Below are 22,098 nucleotides of genomic sequence, written 5' to 3'. Positions count from 1 at the left end.
GAATCGGGGTCTGATTCTCGGGATGGTGGCAAAAGGCAACGGGCTGGGGCTTTCTTGAGAGCAAAAAAATCTGGTCTCTTGACCTGGGCGTGCTACCAGCTGGCAGGGGCAGGCCTCTTCCTGCGATGCAGGTGCAGCCCGGGGACACCGAGCCCCAGACGGGAGGTCGAGGGGCTGTGATTTGCTCAAGGCCGAGCTTCAACTGCAGACCCAGGACTCCTGACTTCTAAAGAATCTCCTAGTAGATTTGGAAGGGTCCATTCTTAGAGCGAAATCTCGGAGAACGTACATCACAATGTCAAAGATGTGATTATGGGGGGACTTTAACTTTTTGTTGTTGTTTTTTGTTTGGTTTCAGCTCACCTGTACTTTCTAATTTTTTTTTTCTTTTTACAACAAGCAAGATTACTCTTGTAAAACACTTCAAGGAAAAAATTTTTATGAAATGACACACTACCCATAAGGTGTTTAGATAAATGAGGGGCTGGCCTCTCATCATGGATAAATAAAGGTTAGATGTTATTAGCTTAACGTGAAAAGGAGATGAGAAGAGGAAGCAGAGGAAAGGAAAAAGGAAAAAGAGGAACATGCAGAATGAGGAAAGAATAGAAGCAAAAAGAAAAGGAGTGAACGAAGGAAGGGAGGAAGGGAAAACGTGTGGACATGAGGGGTTCATGTTCACCTTGCAGATTCCCGGGGCTCAGTGCTGGCCTCTCAAAGAGGAAGGCATTAGGGGAGCAGAATAAATATTAGCCGGAGCCCCCTTCACTTTCCAGGTCAATAGTAAAGACCCTAGGCTGAGCTGGGCTAGAGGGAAGCTTCCTGAACTAGCTGTGCCTAGAGCTGCAGAGATAGCTCATCAAAGCCTTTCAGAACTCCTGCATAGGCTTTGTTTCCCATCTCTGGTTTCTGGGTCTCTCTCTCTCTCTCTGTCTCTCTCTCTCTCTCTCTCTCTCTCTCTCACACACACACACACACACACACACACACACACACACACACACACACAAAGACACCTGGCCAACTCCCCTCAGAAGCACCATTCCTGCTTTGAAATGAGTGTTCTTGTCTCTCCCCTGAGGGAGGACGTGCTGGAGATGGGAGAGGGGTGTCTTTGCTGCCAGCACCCCACAGGGTAATCAAGCCTTCTTTGGTGACATCATGTTTTTGGAGTGGATGTTTGCTTCAAAAGCTGCAAAATAATCTGAACTTTCAGCCCAGACTGGTCCCCAGAGGGCAGTGTCCTCTGAATTGGGCCAAAATGGAACTCATTCCTCTGCTCGTTAAGGGAGCAGTTTGTGAGGGCGCCACTGTATCCCCCATGAAAATCCTCACAGTCTGAGTTTCTCCAGGTACCGGGGCCGGAGAAAATGAGCGTTGAGGGGGATGAGGAGGGGAGGGGGAAGAGGGGTGGGTCTAAGAAGCCTGGAACTGAATCGGAGGTCCCCACCTGCCTCCCTCTGGGGCTGCTGTCTTTTATCACAGGCACTTGGCTGGCAGGGACCTCTGCAGGACCTTGGTAGACCCAGGCAGGAGATGCTGGAGATCAGTGCCGACGGTAAACCACCCCAGGGGGCCCTGGAAATTTAATCCCCAGGGGCGCCAAGGCTGACATCTCTGAGTCAGAGGCCTGGGACTAGGAAAGCAAGTGCACTTGAAAGACGAGGTGCCCATCATTCAATAGGCTTTGAAGTGAGAGGGACCTCTGTGCAGATCCCTGCTGGATGATCTTGAATAATTCGTTTGGCCTCTCCCACCTCACTTTCTGCATCTGAACGTGGGAATCCAATCATTTATTCATATATTCATTTGTTTGACAAATATTTATTGAGTATCTACTATGTGTCAGGCACTGTGCTAGGCACTGGGGAAGCAATAGTCATCAAACTATGGTCCCTGCTCAGGAGGAGGAGCTGATAGCTTAATGAAGACAAGTGGCGTTACCCTAAGGATGTGTAGAGGAGCAGCTACTAGTCTTGGGGCCAGGAAAACCTATCCAGAGGAAATGACATCTAAGCTAAGACTGGCAGGGTAAGTAGGAGTTCTTGAAAAGAAAAAGGAAAGCAAAAAAGCAACATGGGCATGGGCTTGGCATTAAGCAGGAGCATGGCTTAGCAGAGGAACAGAAGTAATTCAGTATGGCTGGAGAGGGCGTGTGCAGTGGGAAGAAGATCCGGGAGGGAGAGGTTGAAGAGAGCAGTGGAGGCTGAGTATTCATGCTCAAGTTGAGATTTTATCCTAAGTCTGCACTTTAATGGAGGGGAGTGAGATGATCAGCTTTGTGTGGCCACGGGATGCAGAATTGATTGAAGGAGAGAAATACACAAGCGCTTAAGGAGACTGTGAGATGAAGGATGTTGGCATGAACCAGGCACGAGACAACAGGGGTCTGACTGTGGAGGTGAAGTGAAGGCAGAGAAGGGAGAGCAGGTGAGTGTGAGAGGTGATGAGAGGAAGAAGCAGTGGAACTTGGAGACTGAATGGATCTCGCAGGAGAAGAGGAGGCTTCGATGCTGGGAGGAGTGGTAACTATTTAGCACCAAGGAGGAGAAATGTGCGAGTTGAGAATGGTATCTATGAGAAAAGAGCCAATCCATGCTGTAGACCCTGAAGAGGCTCAGAATGTGAAGGCACCAGGAAGGGAGGAGGGTAGGGTGAGGCATGGGAGGAAAATGAGGACATAAGTAGGAAACCTATCTACCTTCAGAATACTAGCAGCCAGATTCTTACTCCTTAGGCAGGAGGCAGGGTTTATTCTTGGGAGAAAGAGAACAGAAGAGGTTCTGGACTTGGGGGCTCCAGGCACCAAATAGTGGGGGTGAGATTCAGGGCTAAAAAGGAAGTATCAGTCGAAAGTCTGACTATGGAGCAGGCAGGAAGCCCCTTCCTCTTGCCTTACCTGCTGATGCACATCTTTTCTCCAGGCAGGAAAATAGGATTCTTCAGAGAAACTGAATAGTTCCCAAGGAAAAAACTTCCAGATACTAATATTCAGGGGGAGTGGTCTTCCAAAGAAATGGCAAAGTCTCATCCCAGTCACTTTAAAGTGATAAGCAACACAGAGCTTCCAATCAACTTTTGTAGTTCCTCATTCTTAAATATGAACAGGCAACCAATCTCATATGTTCACAGAAATATGAGAGGCCATGGAACAAGAGCAAGGTGCTATGAAAAAGGAACAATCATTTAACAAGAAAGAGTTCTTGGAAATTAACAGATAAAATAAAACATACAGTTGAAGGGTTAGAAGATAAGACTGAGGACATTTCCCAAAAAGTAGAACACAGGACTAAGAAATAAGAGAGAAAAGATAAGAAAATCAGGAGATCAGTCCAAGAGGTTCAACGACTAACAAGTTCCAGAAAGAGAGAGAAAATGAAGAAGTAATTATCAAATAAATAATATAATAAATGTTCCAATAATTAAAGAGTACATGACACAGGATTAAAAGAACCTGCCAAAAGCCTAAAACAAAGAATTCTGAAAGACCTATACCTAGGTCTTTGATCCTAAAATTCCAGGACACCAAGCATAAAGCCAAGAACTTAAAAGCTTCTAGAGACAGAACAAAGAAAAAATTACACACAAAGGGATAAGAATAGCATTAGACTTCTCCTGAGCAAATGTATCTTAAAATTATGACATAAAATTATTTTCAGTGTATGTTTCTGTACCCAGTTAATCGATCAGCCAAGTGTGAGAGCAGAAGAGAAATGTTTTCCAAACATGCAGAGATTCAGAAAATTCAGTTCCATCCACAGTGTCTTGGGAAACTATGGGAGAATAGGTACCAAAAAAACAAAAAAATAAACTCAAATAGAAACAGTCACAGATTCCCAGAAATGGGGTTGCAACTCAGAGAAGTGGTGAGAATTCTGAGAGGATACTCTAGAGCAGACTTAGGAGAAGAATGAAGGACTCTTAAAAGGAGCTCTCTAGAAAAAACATAGACTTGATAACAAAAATATTATTGTAGATTTCATGATGAAGCTCCTCAAAAGAAGTACAGAAAATTATGCAAATAAAAAGAAGAGCAATTAATAACTCCAGGAAAAATGAAAAACTATACAGGAAAGAGAATGCATTCATAGTGTGCCACTTGACTTTTGTCATAAACAACATTTATATAAGTCTTAATGATGTAAACCCTGATTACAGATATAAAATTTTAAAATGGCAGGGCTTTCCTGGTGGCGCAGTGGTTAAGAATCCGCCTGTCAATGCAGGGGACACGGGTTTGAGCCCTGGTCTGGGAAGATCCCACATGCCGCTGAGCAAATAAGCCGTGTGTCACAACTACTGAAGCCCGAGTGCCTAGAGCCCGTGCTCCACAACAAGAGAAGCCACCACAATAAGAAACCTGCACGCAGCAATGAAGACCCAACACAGCCAAAAATAAAATTAATTAATTAATTTTTAAAAATTAAGAAAAAATAGTGATTCAGCCATATGGAGAAGATGGGGAGACAACAGGTGGAGGTGGTAATGAGAAAGCTAATACTTCACATATTATCATAACAGAAAAGTCAGTAAATACACTATGCCTAAAACTGATACATTGAGAAAAATGCAGTGTTAGCATATAATTTTTATATTATAGGGATAACTACCAAAAGAAGTGGGTGAAAGTGGTTGTCTGGGCGATGGGTAGGCGGACAATGTTTGGAATGTGGCGAGAGGTAAACTCTCACTATTTTTCATTATGGACTTAAAAAAACACATACAGATATTCCTTTTATACATTGTTTTAGCTTAAAAAATTAAATGTTAATAAAAGACTAAAAAATAGATGTTAGTTCCCATTCTCATTTCCCCCTCTTAGACTGTGAGGAGATCCCTAGCAGAGTAGCCCTTGCATTTCAGAGTCAGGAAAAGGGAGAAAGGCAAGTTGCCTGAAAGTACGTCTATAGTCTACAGTTGTCTTCTGTGCAGGCAACACAGAGATGACGTTGGTAAAGTACCCAGCACAGAACAGACTCTCTCCTCAAGAAATGTCAGTTTTCCTTTCTTCCCCCCTTGAATGAACACTTCCTATCCATCCACATATATATATATATATATATATATATATATGTGTGTGTGTGTGTGTGTGTGTGTGTGTGTATATATATATATATGTGTGTGTGTGTATATATATATATGTTTGTGAATGTGTGTATATATATGTTTGTGAATGTGTGTATATATATGTGTGTATGTATATATGTAAATATATGTGTGTGTGTGTATATATATATGTTTGTGAATGTGTGTATATATGTATATATATGTGTGTGTGTGTGTGTATATATATATGTGAGTGTGTGTATATATGTATATATATGTGTGTGTGTGTGTATATATATATACACACACACACACACATATATATACACACATTTTTTTTTAATTAAATGAACACAGTTCAGAGAAAAGCAGAAGATCAGGCAGGAACAGACTCCAAAAACCAAAGTCAGAAGATTATTGACCATTTGGATGAGTTCATGGTTTCTAACCTGTGTGATCATCAGAGTCACCTGAGAAGATTTTACAAAAGGTTTCTGGACCCTATTCAAGACCTAGAGTGACTGGGGCCCAGGGAAGCGGAATAGGTGGCCAGGCCAGGACGGAGCAGGACTGGACAAGGGCCTGGCCTCCTGCCCACATGCTGTGGCCTCCACACACCCACTTGGGCAGCCATGCCACCCTGGTTTTCTCTTCAAGGTACCCCATTGGGTCCAAGAAGCTCCAACCATGTACCTCTTTGGACAGTGCTGAGATTCAGTGCTGGGGCAGGGGGTGCTTCGAGTCCCACAGAGGCCAGCTCAGACTCACCTGCCCACCCTCGGATTCCCCCAGACCCAGAGGAGCAGTGGAGCCCTTCTGTCAGGTGGGCAGCTGCTCGGCTTCCCAAGATGCCCTCCAAAGTGCGCCTCGAGGGGTGGGATGTCGGCGCGGGGCTAGAGCCACACAGTCCAGCTGCGTCAACGGCACGGCCAACCTAGCGCCGATGCCTGGCTCCAGCCAACTCGGATTCACGTACTTCATCACTGGGACAAGATCCCACCCCCCGGCCCTCCTTCCTCTCCTCCCTCCAGGTCTCTCTCCCTGCCGGTGGTTGATGGGCTGGTCCAGGCAGCACCACCCTAGGACACAGATGCCAGGATCCCCAGGTCAGCAAATTCAGTGGTGTGTGGTTGCAGAAAATCGAAGAGAGCCTTCTCTTAGGCCTGAACAATGCTCCCATCCTCCTGTTCCTATATTTCTATAGCATGGGGCCAAGAAAAATTCTGTTTAGGAGAAGGAATTGAAAATAAAAACAATCTCGCCTTACATTTGCATATCATTTTCTACATACAGGCTCTTTCATATGTAATTTTTCAGAGATTTGAGCCTCACAAGCACTCTTTACATTTTTTTTGGCGGGGGCGGGGGGCAGTTAATGCTATATTTATTTATTTATTTATTTTTAATTGTTTTTATTGAAGTATAGTTGATTTACAGTGTTTCAGGTATACAGCAAAGTGATTCCGTTATACATATATATATATATATATATATATATATATATATATATATTCAGTTACATATATATATTCTTTTTCAGATTCTTTTCCATTATAGGTTATTACAAGGTACTGAATATAGTTTCCTGTGCTATACAGTAGGTCCTTGTTGTTTATCTATCTTATATATAGTAGCATGTATCTGTTAATCCCAAATTACCAATTTATCCCTCCCCCCCTTACGTTTGTTATTGGAGGCTCTAAGTTCAAAACCCTACACTATCCACCTCATCAACCTCTTCTCTTGTTTCTGCTCACTTATCATTGGACGGAGGGAGAGGAAGGTTTTCTGTTAAAGGAGACACTATTGACACAGAGGACCTCCTGCTCTTCTTGGATGTGGTAGGAGGCAGGCTAGGGGAGGGACCAGAGCCAGAACAACCTAGGCAGAAACCAATAGGTACATGGACTTTAGTGACATTTAGAAATATTTATAGTGGAAATTTAAAGCATAACAAAAGTAGAGAGCAATGAACTACTACTCAGATCTGATCATCCAGACCTTTTAAAAAACTTGACTCATGGCCACACTTCTTTCATCCCCACAAATGGATTGTTTTGAAGCAAATCCATAATATCATCAAATATTCAGTCAGTGTTCAAATTTCCCCCAAATGTGCCTGTAGCGTTTGACTGACATGTCTCCTAAGTCTCCTTGAATCTATAGGTTCCTTCTCCTTCTTTTTCCTTGTAAACTTTATTTGTTGAAGAAGCCAGGTCATTCTTCCTATAGGGTTTCTCACATTATGGGCTATGCTGGTCATATTTTTAAAAATCATTCCTCTGCTCCAGTTATTTCTCATAAACCGATAGATCTATAGATGCAAGGTGTGATTTTTAAGCAAGAATACTTCGGAGGTGATGTTGTGCCGTTAGGAGGTACGTAATGTCTCCTGGCCTCTCTTGCTGTGACGTGAGCGGACACTGATGAGCATTATCTAGGTCCATCAGCTCATGAGGGCTTTGCAGAGCGGTGATTCTAATACTGCATCTTCACTTACCAGCTGGATTCTTTCAGAGAGAATTTTTTTCTCCTCAAATAATGATTACCTGGAGGTATAGTTCCTATAAGGAGGGCAGATGGAATTCTTTTTTTTTTTTTTACTTTTATTTATTTATTTATTTATTTATTTATGGCTGTGTTGGGTCTTCGTTTCTGTGCGAGGGCTTTCTCTAGTTGTGGCAAGAGGGGGCCACTCTTCATCGCGGTGCGCGGGCCTCTCACTATCGCGGCCTCTCTTGTTGCGGAGCACAGGCTCCAGAAGCGCAGGCTCAGTAAATGTGGCTCATGGGCCCACTTGCTCCGCGGCATGTGGGATCTTCCCAGACCAGGGCTCGAACCCGTGTCCCCTGCATTGGCAGGCGGATTCTTAACCACTGCACCACCAGGGAAGCCCTAGATGGAATTCTTGATCCCCTTCCTTTTATGTTTTCAGAATGAATTGGTTCCCCCACTATATCACCCAAAAATGATCTGTGAGTTCTTTTTATTATTCCTATTATTATCATGAACTCATGGGTTTTAACAATTTTGATGTGTTTCAATCTATTGCACTTTTTACTCTTACTTGTGTTCAAATGGTCCCATTTTGGGCCTCCCCAGCTTAGTTCCTGAATCCTTCTGCCCCAACTTCAGTAATCTTTGATAGTTTCCTTGCTTTCAGGAATGATAAAATGTTCTTGGCTTATCTTGTATATTTCCTGTCTTGGATCTGTAATCCAACACTCTTTTAGGAACTCTGATTCGTGTTGGTGGAAAATGGTATTTAGAATTCATAATCTGCACACAGGAGGCACTCACTGCTACTGGTGGATCATGGCTTCTGAGTCTCTTTAATGGGTAGAACTAGGAAATATATATATATATATATATACACACACACATATACATATATATGCATTTATTATATATGTGCTATCTTGTTTTAGTTTTTTGAAAACAAATCAAACTTATGAAAAAGTTGCAAGTGAAGTACAAAGAACTCCCCGCCCGCCAGCAAAAACCTTTTGAGAGTAAATTGTTACCACGAATGTCCCATAACCCTCAAATACTTTTTGTTGGTATTTCCAACAACAAAAACATTTTCCTCCATATGCACAGTACAACCATCAAAATGAGGAAATGCACGTTGATACTTTACTACCATGCCGTGTTCATACAACATTCAAGTTGTTTTACCATGGTTACAGTAATGTCCTTTACAACAAAAAGATCCAGTTTAGAATTACTCATTGCATTTAGCTGTCGTGTTTCTTTAGTCTCCTTCAGTCTAGAACAGTTCCCCGTCTTTCCCCCAAATTCATGCCTTTGGAATTTTTGAAAATTATAGGGCAGCTGTTTTGTGGAATGTCCTACAGTTTGTGTCCGTCTAATGTTTCCTCATGATTAGATTCAGGTTGTGCATCCAGAGCAAAAACAGCATGGAAGTGAGGCTGGGTTCTCATTGCATCTTATTAGGTGACACACAATTTCAGTTTGTTGGATTACAAATGATGTTCATTTTGATCGCTTGATTAAGGTGGTAGCTGCTAGGCTTCTCCATTGTAAAATAATTCTTTTCGTCTTTGTAATTACTAAGTATTTCTTGGAAAAGTACTTTGAAACTATGTAAATACCCTATTCTTTGCCAAACTTTCAATTCTTTCATTTACATATTTATATCAATATGGACTCTAGATTCCCTATTTTATTCCATGGGTTATTATCTATTGTGATCACTGTTGACTTTGATGCACAAATTGTCCCAGATATGGCCAGTAGATGCCCCTTCAGACTAGTTTCTGTGTCTCTCTGACTTGTACCCATTGTATTCCAGGCTCATCTTGTACTTTGCCTGTCCCAGCTGTGAAATAAGTCATTTCTCCAAAGAACACAGTTTCCTTTATTGTAGAATAATACTTAGAAACCAAGATCACGATGCTAAATGGGCTTATTGCTTTATGGGGCATCTTCATCCTCAGGACTTCTATCAGTGGACATAGCTCGGGGAGATTAAATTTGTACACATACACACACATCTATATTTGTCTCTATATCTATATCTATTTGTGGGAAGTAATGAGTTCAATTCCAATCCAACACTACAGGGTCCATTCTGCTTTCTCTCCTTCTGTATTTGTAACATCTTTCTCCAGGGGGTTAGGCAATCACTCCAATTATCTATAACATGTTTACTCATTTGGCCAATTCCCCACAGCGTCCCATAGCTGCTGCCACTTCCTCTCCTATGACAAGCCCTCTCCCCACCCTACTGGGGCTCTGACACCCGCTCCAGGCTGCAGCCACTGACTGTCCCCATGGGCACCCTCCTCATCCGCCCACGCTCCAACACCCAGCGTCAGGCTGCTCCTCCACACGGGCACCATCCTCGTCCAGTTGGCTCTGACCACACGCTGGCAGCCCACCCTTCCTCAGGGACACCCTCTGCACCCCAGGGCTCCCCTATCCTGACCCCCCCCAAGCGTGCACCTCTTCCTCAGCTGCACCTCATGGCTTTAGCGATGAATTGTTGAACAAGAGAAAAGAAGACAAATAAAGGAAAGAGGTAGAGGATGAGAAAGAAAGAATAGCTACATTTTTTTGTTTGTTTGTTTTTAACAGAGAGGAAAAACTTCTGGAGTATATATATTTCCAATCCAAATTTAGGAGTATATAATTTTACTTAATTTCTTCGATTTCATATTTTTATCTTTTTTCTCTTAAGCCAAAGATCTTGATTCCTAACCACATCAAGATGATTATTTACTCTACCTTACTATATGTTTAATAGTTTCAGACTAACAAAACCAACACTATTGCGAACAATATGATTGGTGAAAAGAGTTTAAGATCTTTTAGAGTTCTTTTTATCCTAAGGTATTCCCCACTAAGGGTGTACAGTCAAATTACTATGTTTAGGTCATTTAAAATAATTACTCTCAGTGTGGTTAAGCCTCCAACTCAAAATGCAGTTGTGTATTATGTTTCATTTTGCTTTTGTATTTTCGGGATAACTAGAGGGAGAAAAGAGATATGAGTTGGTAATAATTTTTGGCAGAAAGAACACTCTGAAGGAGACTAGTTCAGGACAGGTGGAGGATAGAGGGGAGAGGTCCAGAAAGTTAGGAGAGGGTCATAGAAAAGGACTGAAAAGCCACAAAAACCACATAACCTCTTTGGAGAGGAGCTTGGCAATATCTACCAACATACATTTGATACTTTACTACCCTGTAATATTTATCACTTACTGTAGGGTTAGCATGTAAGTCTATAAGTAAAAACATTTGACTCAGCAAACCCCATTTCTAGGGATCTATCCCAAAGACACACTGGCATAAATATGAAAAGATAACGTGTTCAAGGCTGTTCAATGCAGCACTATTTGCAATAGTAGAAGATTAGGGATAACACTAACATCCATTAGGATGTTGAGAGACTCATGAGGACATAGGGCCGTGAAGGGGCCTGATAAACCAAAGTTTGAGGAAGCAGAAACCATGAGGAAACAGCATTTACGAGGGAGAAAGAGAGAGAGAGAGGAGAGAAGAATCAATTTGACTAGAAGCTCCACGAGGCCAGGCAGGAATCGTTCTCAGTTTTAGTCGCTGGAGTATCTCCAACACTTAAAATGGTGCTTGGCACACAGTAGGTGATCAATAAATATTTATCAATATATTGATAAATGAATAAGGTAGCAAGGTGGGGGAGAAAGAGTAGCACTGACAGAGAGACGCAGGAACAGACACCCATGCAGGGCACAGAAAGGACACTAAGTGAGCAGCGTTTCCCCTCCCAGCCAGCCCACCACGTTCTAGTGTGCTTGATGCAAAGTCTCCTGGGATCCAAAATCTAACTCAGGGGTTGAGATAAGATCTGCCTTTTTGTACATTCTACCCTTTGTCTTCTAGAATTATTAGAATTTAAAAATGTGGTCAAACTTCTGGTTTTTTTTCTGTAGAATAGAAATGATTCCTCTGTGCAGCTTAAATGTGCATTTCTTCTATTATGAGTAAAGTTGATCAGCTCTTTATATGTTTAACGGTCACTTGTATTTTTTGTTTTCTGTCCCCTTAATGTCCTTCTTGACATCCTGATTTGGGGGAGCTCCATACCGCCTTTGGGAACAAGATAAGCCCGTCTTATTTACTTTATGACATAATTTGGTTCTAATGGTTCAAAAGATAATAGTAGACAGGCACGATAAGGTGAATGGTAAGTAAAGCAGCTTCCCAACCAATTCCAATCTAGGGTCCTGCTCCCTCACCCCCACTCCATACACACACTCTCCCCAAATTAGCCCAAACCTCACAAACAATAGGAAACGTATTACATTCCTAGCAACACCATCCGGCCAGTTAGTCTCACGTCTCCCTCACCCCACCCCCTCTACCAACTTGTCTCCTTCTGACTCCAGATCGCAACTTCAACTCTTGCCTGGATCTCCAGCCTGACAGACTGCGCTGCAGACTTCAAACTGGCCAACCAACCCTCACAATTGTATGAGCCAATTCCTTAAAAAGAAATATAAAAATATTTACGTGTGTGTTTGTGTACACTGGCTGAGATGGCCAGTAATGGTGAGTCACACTAAAATGGTATTTAGAGCAGACGGCAGGGAAAACCCAGTGGCTGCCTATATGCATAAGATTGAGCAAATAAGTAAATAAATCGATGGTAATGGGAGTCAGGCTTCTCACTGACAGAGAAAGTAGGTGTAAATGTGAAAATGCGGAATGCAAGAATAAATCCTGTAGTATGGATTGAAATGGAAGTATCAGTGTGAATTCACGGTTTGATAGATAGATAGGTAGGTAGGTAGGTAGGTAGAAAGACAGATAGATAGGTAGATAGATAGATAGATAGAAGATAAATAGATAAAAAAATAAACGGAGATGAAGAGGTACATACATGTGCGTTCTCCGTAATACTGTTGCAACCTTTCTGCAAGGTTGAAAGTGGTCCAAGATAAAATTACAGAGCTCCATAGAGATGTAGACACAGATACAGGTATAGGGATGTAGATGGATATATAGATAAACACTAGAATGATACCCCCCCATAAATAAACAACTAATAAAAGGGGTAACCTAGGGCAGCTGGGCATGGGTGAAAGAATAGATGCAGTCAGGCAAGAGGATAAGACTTTTCAGTGTAGATCTTTTAACATAATTTTTATTTCAAACCATGCGATAGTATTAACTACTCGAGAAATAAACCAAATTTAAGAAGTATAAAACACAGCTCTGACCATGTCCCTCCACTGCCTGAACCTTATCGTGGCACTTGGTTGCGTCTGCCTGTCTGTCTGTCTGTCTGTCTCAAGTCTTCCTTGTTATTCTCCTCACCAGTCACACCCCTCAGTCCTGCCTCCCCAGACCCTCCCTCAGGTTCTATTATGACCACAGACATTGATGGGCACCAAGTACTCAATGCGGGGCCAAGCCCTTGACTCATGTATTATCTGATTGCAAGGTCCTCCGCCTCTATGGCCTTGTTTCTACGGCAGACCCTCTGCCCAGAATACTCCTCCACAACCTGGTATGTTTGAAGCGATCCTTTGAATCCCAGATCAAATGCCGCCTTCTTGTGGAAACTTCCCTGCCCCAGGCTACTAAATGGCCCCCTCCTCTGGGCTCTCAGGGCGCTTTTTCATCTAGTCACTTGTCAACTTCAGGAGTGTCTTTGGGAAAAGTCATCTACTTCCCAAATCCTTAGGCGGTGCCTGGGAAGGTCAGATGTCCCACGAACATTTATTGAATTCATTTGGACTGAGAAAAACGTTCCCCCAAACGTTAGACCAGCACTAAAGACCTTTCCTGGGCAAAGAATGGATTTCAAATGAATTTGGGAGTCCTGTGACTCCTAACAGAGACCTAGAGACCAGAAGTTTCAGGAACTCCCATTCCAGCTCTACTGTTTTCAAAACTTAAGTTGGATCAATGGTAAAACTCTAGACCCCCAGGGGAGTGGGGGAGTATTTCTTGGGAAAAGTATAGAGAACAGTGGAATGATTCATTTACGCCACAAAAGATGCAATACCAGATATGTAAGCTTCAGCTTTTCACCAGCTGAAGACAGAAAGACTGGGGGTGCCGGCTGGATACTCCACGTCTCTCTACTCTCCTTCAGGACTAATTAGAATTTCAAAACACCTAGATGACTGTATAAAAGCAAAAATCTTATGCCCTTATCTTCTCTCCCCTTCTTTGAAGTAACGTGTCCGTAGTCTTATAACTAACTTCAGAAACAGAAAAAAATTCCTATGTTCTTCTTTGGAAAGTGAAAGTATAATCACTTTCCCTCCCTCTAAATCAGCTAAGCTCAGACATCCAACAGTGTCAGGACATAAATAGAAGATAATAGAAGATCGTTATGTTTGGAATGTCATACCTTAGAAAGTGTCTTAATGCGAAGAAAAGCTACTTCACCTGCAAGAAGAAATGCAGGTTGTTCCATTCTGGGAGATTTTCAGGACGTGGAGTTTTTGAAGACAGAGACAGCAGCAAGCTTGATCCTATCCACACAGGGAGAGACGGGAGGGGTAATGATGATACTTCTCAGAATGGAGATGAGGCCTAGGCTGGGTGATGCTGAGCAAAGCACTTTACTTCTGAAGGTCTCAGTTTCCTCATCTGTTTAATGTGCATAATAGCGAAGGGGTCTTAAGGATTAAACAACACTACATCTGGCACTATATATAGGAGGTGCTTAGTAAATGTCTGTTGTTTATTCCCCTGTTTCTGTCTTCAAAAACTCCATGTCCTAAAAATCTCCCAGAATGGAACAATGTGCATTTCTTCTTGCAGGTGATATAGCTTCTCTTTGCAATTGGAGAAGCAAATGTAGTCAATTACAAGCTAATTGTCTCCATTCCCAGTTGCCTTTAAATAGCCAACCCTCCTCACTTATTTAGGATTTCTGCCATCAAAACGTCTTGGGAGGAAAGAGATAAAGGACACAGTCCTTACTCTCTGGGAACGAGTAATTACTTACGATTTACTTTGAGAAGTGGAAACATACAGGTCACTGCAAAGAACCAGGGAATAGAGAGAAAAAGCAGGTGACTCAGCATAAAGTTGGCTTCCTGGAGATATTTGAGCTAAGTCCTCAAGGATAAGCAGGAGTTGGCCAGGTCAAGGAAGGGGGGGGACAGGGCTCTTCCCCAGGAGAGAGCAGCAGCTGGGGAGGTTATGGAGCTGACAGGAGACACTTGGGGCTCAAAGGCTGAGCTTCAGCTGGGTAAGGAAGGACCCCTAACCCTCTCTGTCAATTGAGAATCAAGAAGGGCCAGACGGTCCTGATGCTGGAGGCCCAGTCTCCAGCCTTGCCCAAGGCAGCAGAAGAGTCCAGTGAGGCTGAAGGATGAGAAGTAGCAGGAGCTGGGTGGAGCCAGAGCCGTGCACACGCTCTCCGGGCCCAGGTTTCCCCTTTGTCCTTCATGGGAGCTTTAGGCTCAGGTCTTCCCAGACCCTTTTCTGGGGTGTGTATGGAGGGAATAGGCACCCTGGGCAGGACCCTGTTCTCTCCCCCACCATCCTGAAACTGCACACCCCAGATTGGGACTCAAACTCACAATCTCCCAGCTGAAATTGCACACCTGGTCTCAGGACTTAATGAAGCTCAGGTTCTTTACGTCTTGTCGCAGAAGGAATTCAGGGAGAGGTAAAGTGATAAGAAGTAGATCTATCGAGAGAGGTATATACGCTCCATAGGCAGAGTGTGGGTCATCTTAGAAGGTGAGAGTGGCCCTGAAATATGGGGTGGTTAGTTTTTATGGGCTGGGTAATTTCATAGGCTAACAAGTGGGAGGATTATTCCAACTACCTTGAAGAAGGGATAGGAATTTCCAGGAATTGGGCCACCGCCCACTTTTTGGCCTTTTATGGTAGGCCTTGGAATTGTCACGGGCGCCCTTGGGTGTGTCACTTAGCATATGCTAATGTATTACGATAGCGTATAATGAGGCTCAAGGTCTACTGGAAGTCGAATCTCCCGCCACCTTGAGCCTATTCGGTTCTCAACAGTTTATTCATATGTCATTCTTTCAAAGGTTGTGCCCTGCCCACTTCCCTCCTGTCTCAATCCCAGCCCTAGTCAGGTTCTGCCCCTTCCTGGATCTCTCCAGCAAGGCCAAAGATCATCACACACACCCCCCCCCCCCGCCCCCCACCATTCTGGGAAGAGGAGGGATTTCTCCCCCAAAACAGGCCCATTTTCAACCTCTCCAATCAGGTCGTTGCAGGTCCTTCCTAAGCCCTGGTTGGGAATCTTGTCTTGTTCTCCAAGTTTGGGGCCTGCTGGGCCTGGGAGGCAGGTCAGTCATGTATGGATGTGTGTGTGGGGTGGCAGGGAGGGTGAGGGTAGGCCATTCTGTTTGTGCCTACGACTGGGTAGCTCCCAGTTTGGGGCAGCCTGAAGCTGATACCATTTGCCAGGAGGCCCTCTTTAGGAAAAGGTGCGTAACATTACAAATGCAAAATTAGACGCAGACCTTGGAAGGGGGTCTGTGCAAGTGAGGTGACCCTACACATTAAGCATCATTGGTTTCATGGCAAGCCCGCTAAGACACTCACCACATGCTCCACCCACCTTGGGAGTGGGGGTGGGCTGCAGAAAGAGTACAGGCCTAGGACCCTGATTCAGTCCAGCCTCTGCCCTGGATAATCAAATCAGGGCATATCTCTGTTCTGGCTGATCTCTAAGGTACTTCCCAGCTTCATGAACAAGGCCATTTAAAAACTATCCAAGTCCCTGTTACCGTTTTTGGAAGCTCCAGCCCATCTTACATTAAATGCAATAAATTTTTTTTTTGGCCATGCCACGTGGCTTATGGGATCTTAGTTCCCCAACCAAGGATTGAACCCATGCCCCCTGCAGTGGAAGCGCAGAGCCCTAACCACTGGACATCCAGGAAATTTCCTAAATGCAGTAAAATGTATTTAATTAAACATAAACCCATTAAATATATATTTGGATTTGCTGTAAAATTTGGAAGCTGTTTTTAAACTTCACTTTGGGAAGTGTCATTCATTCAGCAAATATGCATTGCATGCCCACTCTGAGTCAGGCACTGTTCTAGATATTGGGGTACAGAGTTAACAAAAACCCCTGCCCTTATGGAGCCTATGTGGGCTGGGGCCCAAGAAACAGATACAAAAAATAGATAGTGTGGCAGATGGTGATAAGTGCTGTGGAGAAAAATAAAGCAAGAGATTAAAAAAAAAAAAAAGCAAAAAATAAATTAAAAAATAAAGCAAGGATGGGGATAGGGCTGGCTCATTGCTCATAAAGGCCCTGGAGTTTGGTGGTCAGTTCTGACCTTTGGCAATGACTGATGAAAGACAATTGGGATTAGTTGTGGCCTCTGATGAGACAAAAGTCAGTGAGACTGGGTGTCTTGCCAGGAATACTCAGGACTCTGGAGCTCAACCTTAATTCAGGGATGAGTCAGCGGTTCTTTGGCTTTGATTAATTCAAATAGTTTACAAGTGAGTACAATTTCTCAATAATCAATGCGCATTGCTAACTTAGAAGTTTGAAATGAAATGTTTCTATGCTAAATCTAAGCATAAGGATGGCAGACTACTATTACATTTGTAGACAGTAGTTGAACACGTATTTGTGTGCTGGTTTCTATTTAAATTTGGTAGCCCATCCATGCTTTTAAAAGTCTTAGACATTTCGTCTGCCCTGGGAAAGGTGGCAGGAACTGTGCTGAATGGGTGACCTGCCCTGGTGATGACCTCCTCCCATTGGGGCAGGTGCTCTTTGGTAGTGAAATTGAATAAAGACACAGGCAGGCCCTGGGTGCAGGGCACCCATTGTTTTTGTTCACATCTACCCTGGGCTTCACATCTCTAAAAGGGAGCTCGTATTCATGAACTACCCCATGGGGTAGTTTGAGGCTTCAGCAAGGTCACTCCTGGCCCTCACAGAGGCCTGCCAACTCTTTTTTAAAGATTTTTTTTTTGATGTGGACCATTTTTAAAGTCTTTATTGAATTTATTACAATATTGTTTCTGTTTTATGTTTTGGTTTTTTGGCCATGAGGGATCTTAGCTCCCCGACCAGGGATCGAACACGCACACCCTGTATTGGAAGGCGAAGTGTTAACCACTGGACCACCAGGGAAGTCCCAGGCCTCCCAACTATTGGTGCCTTCATCCCTATTATCCACAGAGCTCTCTTTGAAAAACCATTCACTAGCTCCCCTGCTACATCCTGCAACTCACCAACCGGCCTCCACCCCCCTCCTGAAAGGCTGACTCCTGGAACTGCTGTCACAAAGCCCCGACCTTCCAGCTTTGTCACCGCGAATTTTCATTCACTCTCAAACCCTTTCCCTCCTTCACCCTCCTCCTTAGCCAAAGTGGCTCTCCCCTGTCCCATGGGGTCATCTCCCACTGCCATCACACTCTGTGGCCATATAGGGAGCTCTCCCTCGTTCCCTGCTGAGAACTCCAGGCCACGAACCCATCACCATCCCCTGCTCCTCCTTTGAAGTTCATCTGTTTCTGGCACTTTCCTCTTCAACTCCAGTGGCTCTGGCACCTAACATGGGCCTGGCGCCCTGACCTGGTCCGTGGTGCTCGCCTGCCTGGGGATGCCCCCCATGAGCCTGCTCCCACCCTGACATCACCCCCGGGTCCATCTTCAGCAGCACGCAGCACCCCTTCCCCAGGCCACGTCGTCACCCTACTCTGTGTCCATCCTCCCGGCCTCACGCTCGGTGGCTTCCCTTTCCTACCATAACCATAACCCACTCACCTCTCCGCAGACCCCCAGTCACATCACCTGTCCCGTCTCCCCCACGCACTCCACTCTCATGCCATCTGATTTCCTTCCCCTGAGGGCTGGAGCCCCTCAGCCCTTTGGATGCTGCCCTTGCCAATGGCCTCAACTCTTCTCAGTTTACCCCTCTGCCCCGGACTGTCCTGTCTTCTCTCTCCTCTCCTGTTCCTTGGCTGGGAGTTGGCTGGTGGAGAAAGTTATCATTCCATGCTAAATGGACCGACTACAAAATCATTCTAACTCTGCCACTTCTTCGGCAATCTGATCCCTTTTCCCATAATAGCACGCTTTTCATTACTCCAGGGACTATCTCAACCTTGGCCTTTTGCTCTCAAATTCTTAATACCGCGCCTATTGCCAATTTCTTAAAATTACTTCGCCTACCACTTTCTGGAAGCCAATCTTTAAGAGCTTTGTCCTCTTCCCATCTCTGCAGTAAAATGCCTTCCTTGTCTTAGGGGATTAGTTGCCTCTGATTCTCTCCAAGTCCTAACTTCCTGGTCCAGATCAAGGACACTCCAGGTAGCGAAAACTTGTGAAGGGGGGGTCTCTCAATGCTGTTTGAGAACTTTGAGAAATCATGGAAAGCAACAGGTCAGAAAACATAGGTCTGATTTTTCAAAGGTCGAAGGCGATTTCCCACAACTATAGGCTTGGTGAGCTTGCCCTCAATCTCCGACAAAATCATGGAAACCAAAAGGCTGCTTTATGCTCTTTAAAAAACAGTAGAGCAATTACTTGGAGCCAATACACGTTCTCTAAGCCTCATTTTGACAAGTCTGCTGGACAGGTAGATCAGGAAAATGCCATAAATATAGTTTATCTGGATTTCAAGCAAGGTTTTGTGTGTGGGGGGGTTTAATATTAAAATATAGTTGATTTACAATGTTGTGTTAGTTTCAGGTGTACAGCAAAGTGATTCAGCTATACATATATATATTCTTTTTCAGAGTCTTTTCCAGAATATAGTTCCCTGTGCTATATAGTAGGTCCTTGTTGTTTATCTATTTTATATATAGTAGCAAGGTGTTTTTTGATAATCATGTGAGCAAGTAGGAAAATATCGTCTGAATTAAAGTAAAACTAGGAGAATTAGTTACTGGGTGACTGTGCCCAAAGAGTGCTAAATAATCCATTAATCTCAGTCAGAAGGGATGTTTCTAGAAGTTTGCTGAAGGTACTACCCTGAGACTTACCCATTCAACATTGCCCAACATTTTTTGGATGATAATATAGAAGGAATACTTACAAATATGTAGATAATATTTATAAAGGGTTAGAGGAGATCATTAAAACCAGAATTAACTCAACTCTAACAAGATATCTTTAATAGGGAAAATTAATTAAACACATAATATTGAGTGAAAGAAGCAAGTCATAGAAAAAAATCACAATAAGATTCCCTTTATATAAAGTTCAAAATAGGCAGAACTTAACAGTGTATTGTTTTGGGAAACGCGTGTAGGGGATAAAAGCCACGAAGAAAAGCAAGGGAATGATAACCACAGAAGCCAGGAGAGTTGAGAGGGAAGGAAGGGATGTGACTAGGGACAGGAACTAAGGGTCTGTGGGGGGCTACTGTTCTAATTTCTTAGCTTGGGCAATGGAACACAGTATTTATATTATTATTATCCTTGAAAATGAATATATCTTTCCATGCATTCTTTTGAGTGTTTGTTACATTTTACAGTAAAAAAAAAAAAAAAAAAAAAAAAAAAAATTTGAAAGGAATAAATCTGAAGCTCTCTGGTCCAAAAAACTCCCCCAAAGTTCCAACAGTCTAATCAACATGATGTGTGGAAAAGACTTAGGGGACTTAGCTGATAATGTAAGTCAAAGAGTCAGGTGATCTAGGCTAGGCGTGGAGAATGGTCTTTACCCTGCTCTGTACGAGCCACTGGGGGCATGGCCAGAGACCGTGCACAGTTGGGGAGCTGCTCTTTCCCTGGGAGGAGGGGACTTGACTCAGGTGATATGAGGCACCATCATCTGTCCTCAGATGCCTGCTTTTCCTGCTAATGGGAGTTTAGGAGGAATCACAGTTGGCAGTTGACAGCTGTCATCAAACCTTTCAAGGCTGTTACATGGAAGAGGAATTCAACTTGCCCAGGGTAGCTGCAGAAGACAGAACGATGGGTATGTTACTGTGAGGCTGACTTTGGCTCAATCAAGTAACTTTCTAATAGTCAAATGGCTTTAAAAATTCATGAGCTTCCCGTCTCTGGATGCATTCACGCCAAGAGTGGAGGAGCTCTGTTACGGGTGGTTGGAAAGGACACAGAAGAGTACGATTGGTTTAAATAATCTTTCAGGTCCCTTCCAACCTCCACAGGCTACGGTTCTATGAAATTCCATGATTCAGTGCAACTTGTGCATTATGCCTGGGAAGGAAAGCGAGAGGCTGATTCTGAAACAAGAGAGATTTGTTCTCAAATATAAGCCTTATGTTTTGACAACTTTTTTTTTTTTTTTTTGGCTGCACCACGTGGCACGCGGCATCTCAAACAGGGATCGAACCCGCGTCCCCTGCAGTGGAAGTGTGGAGTCTTAACTATTGGACCACCAGGGAATTCCCCCAGCTTCTTTTTAGATCGATACATGGCATTGGTTTAGAAGGTCCGGGCACCTTCTACCCCACATTTCTGAGATTTCAATGGCCAAGAGCTTTGAGACCCCACCCCCACCAACAGAAGCATCTCTTTTCCTGATGTGCTTCAAGATTCTCGGTGCTGGAGGGGTCCCTGAGGTCCCGTGTCAACCTCCCATCCAACTGCAAGAATGCAATACGGGCTCAGAGGGACACCCGGAACTACAACCGGACGGAAGCTGACTCATGCTGTTCTCTCCTGCCACCTTCTGGCCCTTCCCTTCATCTCCTGCTTCTTCAGAATGCTGGAGGTGTCTACTCAGGATAAAACATTTCCAGGAGGCCTCTGCCACCCAGAATTCCTAGGGGGGAGGGACCCTTCCTATAAGGGGAAAAGCTTGGAGGACTTCCAGTGGTTCTTACTAAATCTAGGAAAAGCATAAATTCACAGATGATGAGGACTGCAAGAGACCTCAGAACTCTTCTAACCCAGAGCCCTCAAACTGATAGCCCGTGGGTGACAGGCAGCCCATGGACAGGTCTGATTGGATCTAGCAGCGCTGAATAATTTTGAGCTACCATATACACATTTGGAAATTTGACTTAAAAACCAGATTTGTAATGTAATTTGCTATTGGATATTCGTGAAGTCTCAAAACTGAGAGCAGTAAGTAGTTGAGTATATCCACATTCTACCTGCAAGACACAACAATAGCCAGATTACAATAGTGTTTATCCCAAAGGACCCCTCCCATTGGCTCTTGTAAAGGAGGACCAAGTGGTAACCCTCCTTAAACCTACCTTTCTAGCCTGTGCCCCGCCCCTAGAGGAGCCAGCTGCTGGGGGGCAAGGGGAGCCCAGGGAGAGCTGGAAGAGGCAGAGTGAAGAATCAGACCTGAACTAGAAGGTGGGTTGAAGTTTGGAATCCTATTTGTGGTTAAAGTTTGGATTTAAATGATACTGGAATTTTTTTTTAATTTATTTTTTATTGAAATATAGTTGAATTACAACGTTGTGTTAATTACTGCTGTTCAGCAAAGTGACTCAGTTATACACACATATTTTCTTTTTCCTATTCTTTTCCATTATGGTTTATCACAGGATATCGAACATAGTTCCCTGTGCTATACAGTAGGACCTTGTTGTTTATCCATTCTATATAAGACTGGAATTTTTAATACATAAAAGGAAACTGT

General features: G+C 43.6%; 1 protein-coding gene across 2 annotated transcripts in view; it reads right to left on the bottom strand.

Annotated features, from left to right (window-relative positions):
* The window catches only part of CCDC25 (coiled-coil domain containing 25), an 81,930-nt gene that overhangs the window by 16,108 nt on the left and 43,724 nt on the right, over window positions 1-22,098 (bottom strand). The window contains exon 9 of one of the 2 annotated variants that reach the window (XM_082402896.1): window positions 10,458-10,538. The exons of the other annotated variant lie outside the window; for it this stretch is intronic. Coding sequence (XP_082259022.1) covers window positions 10,473-10,538 — 66 coding nt within the window. The 3' untranslated portion in view covers window positions 10,458-10,472. Of the gene's footprint in view, window positions 1-10,457; window positions 10,539-22,098 lie in introns of those variants that run through there. 2 annotated transcript variants of the gene reach the window in all.

The sequence above is a fragment of the Balaenoptera borealis genome (assembly GCF_965194805.1).
Source record: "Balaenoptera borealis genome assembly, chromosome: 8".
Lineage (NCBI taxonomy): Eukaryota > Metazoa > Chordata > Mammalia > Artiodactyla > Balaenopteridae > Balaenoptera > Balaenoptera borealis.
The sequence above is the reverse complement of the archived record's forward strand: the minus strand, read 5'-3'. Positions and strand labels throughout refer to the sequence as shown.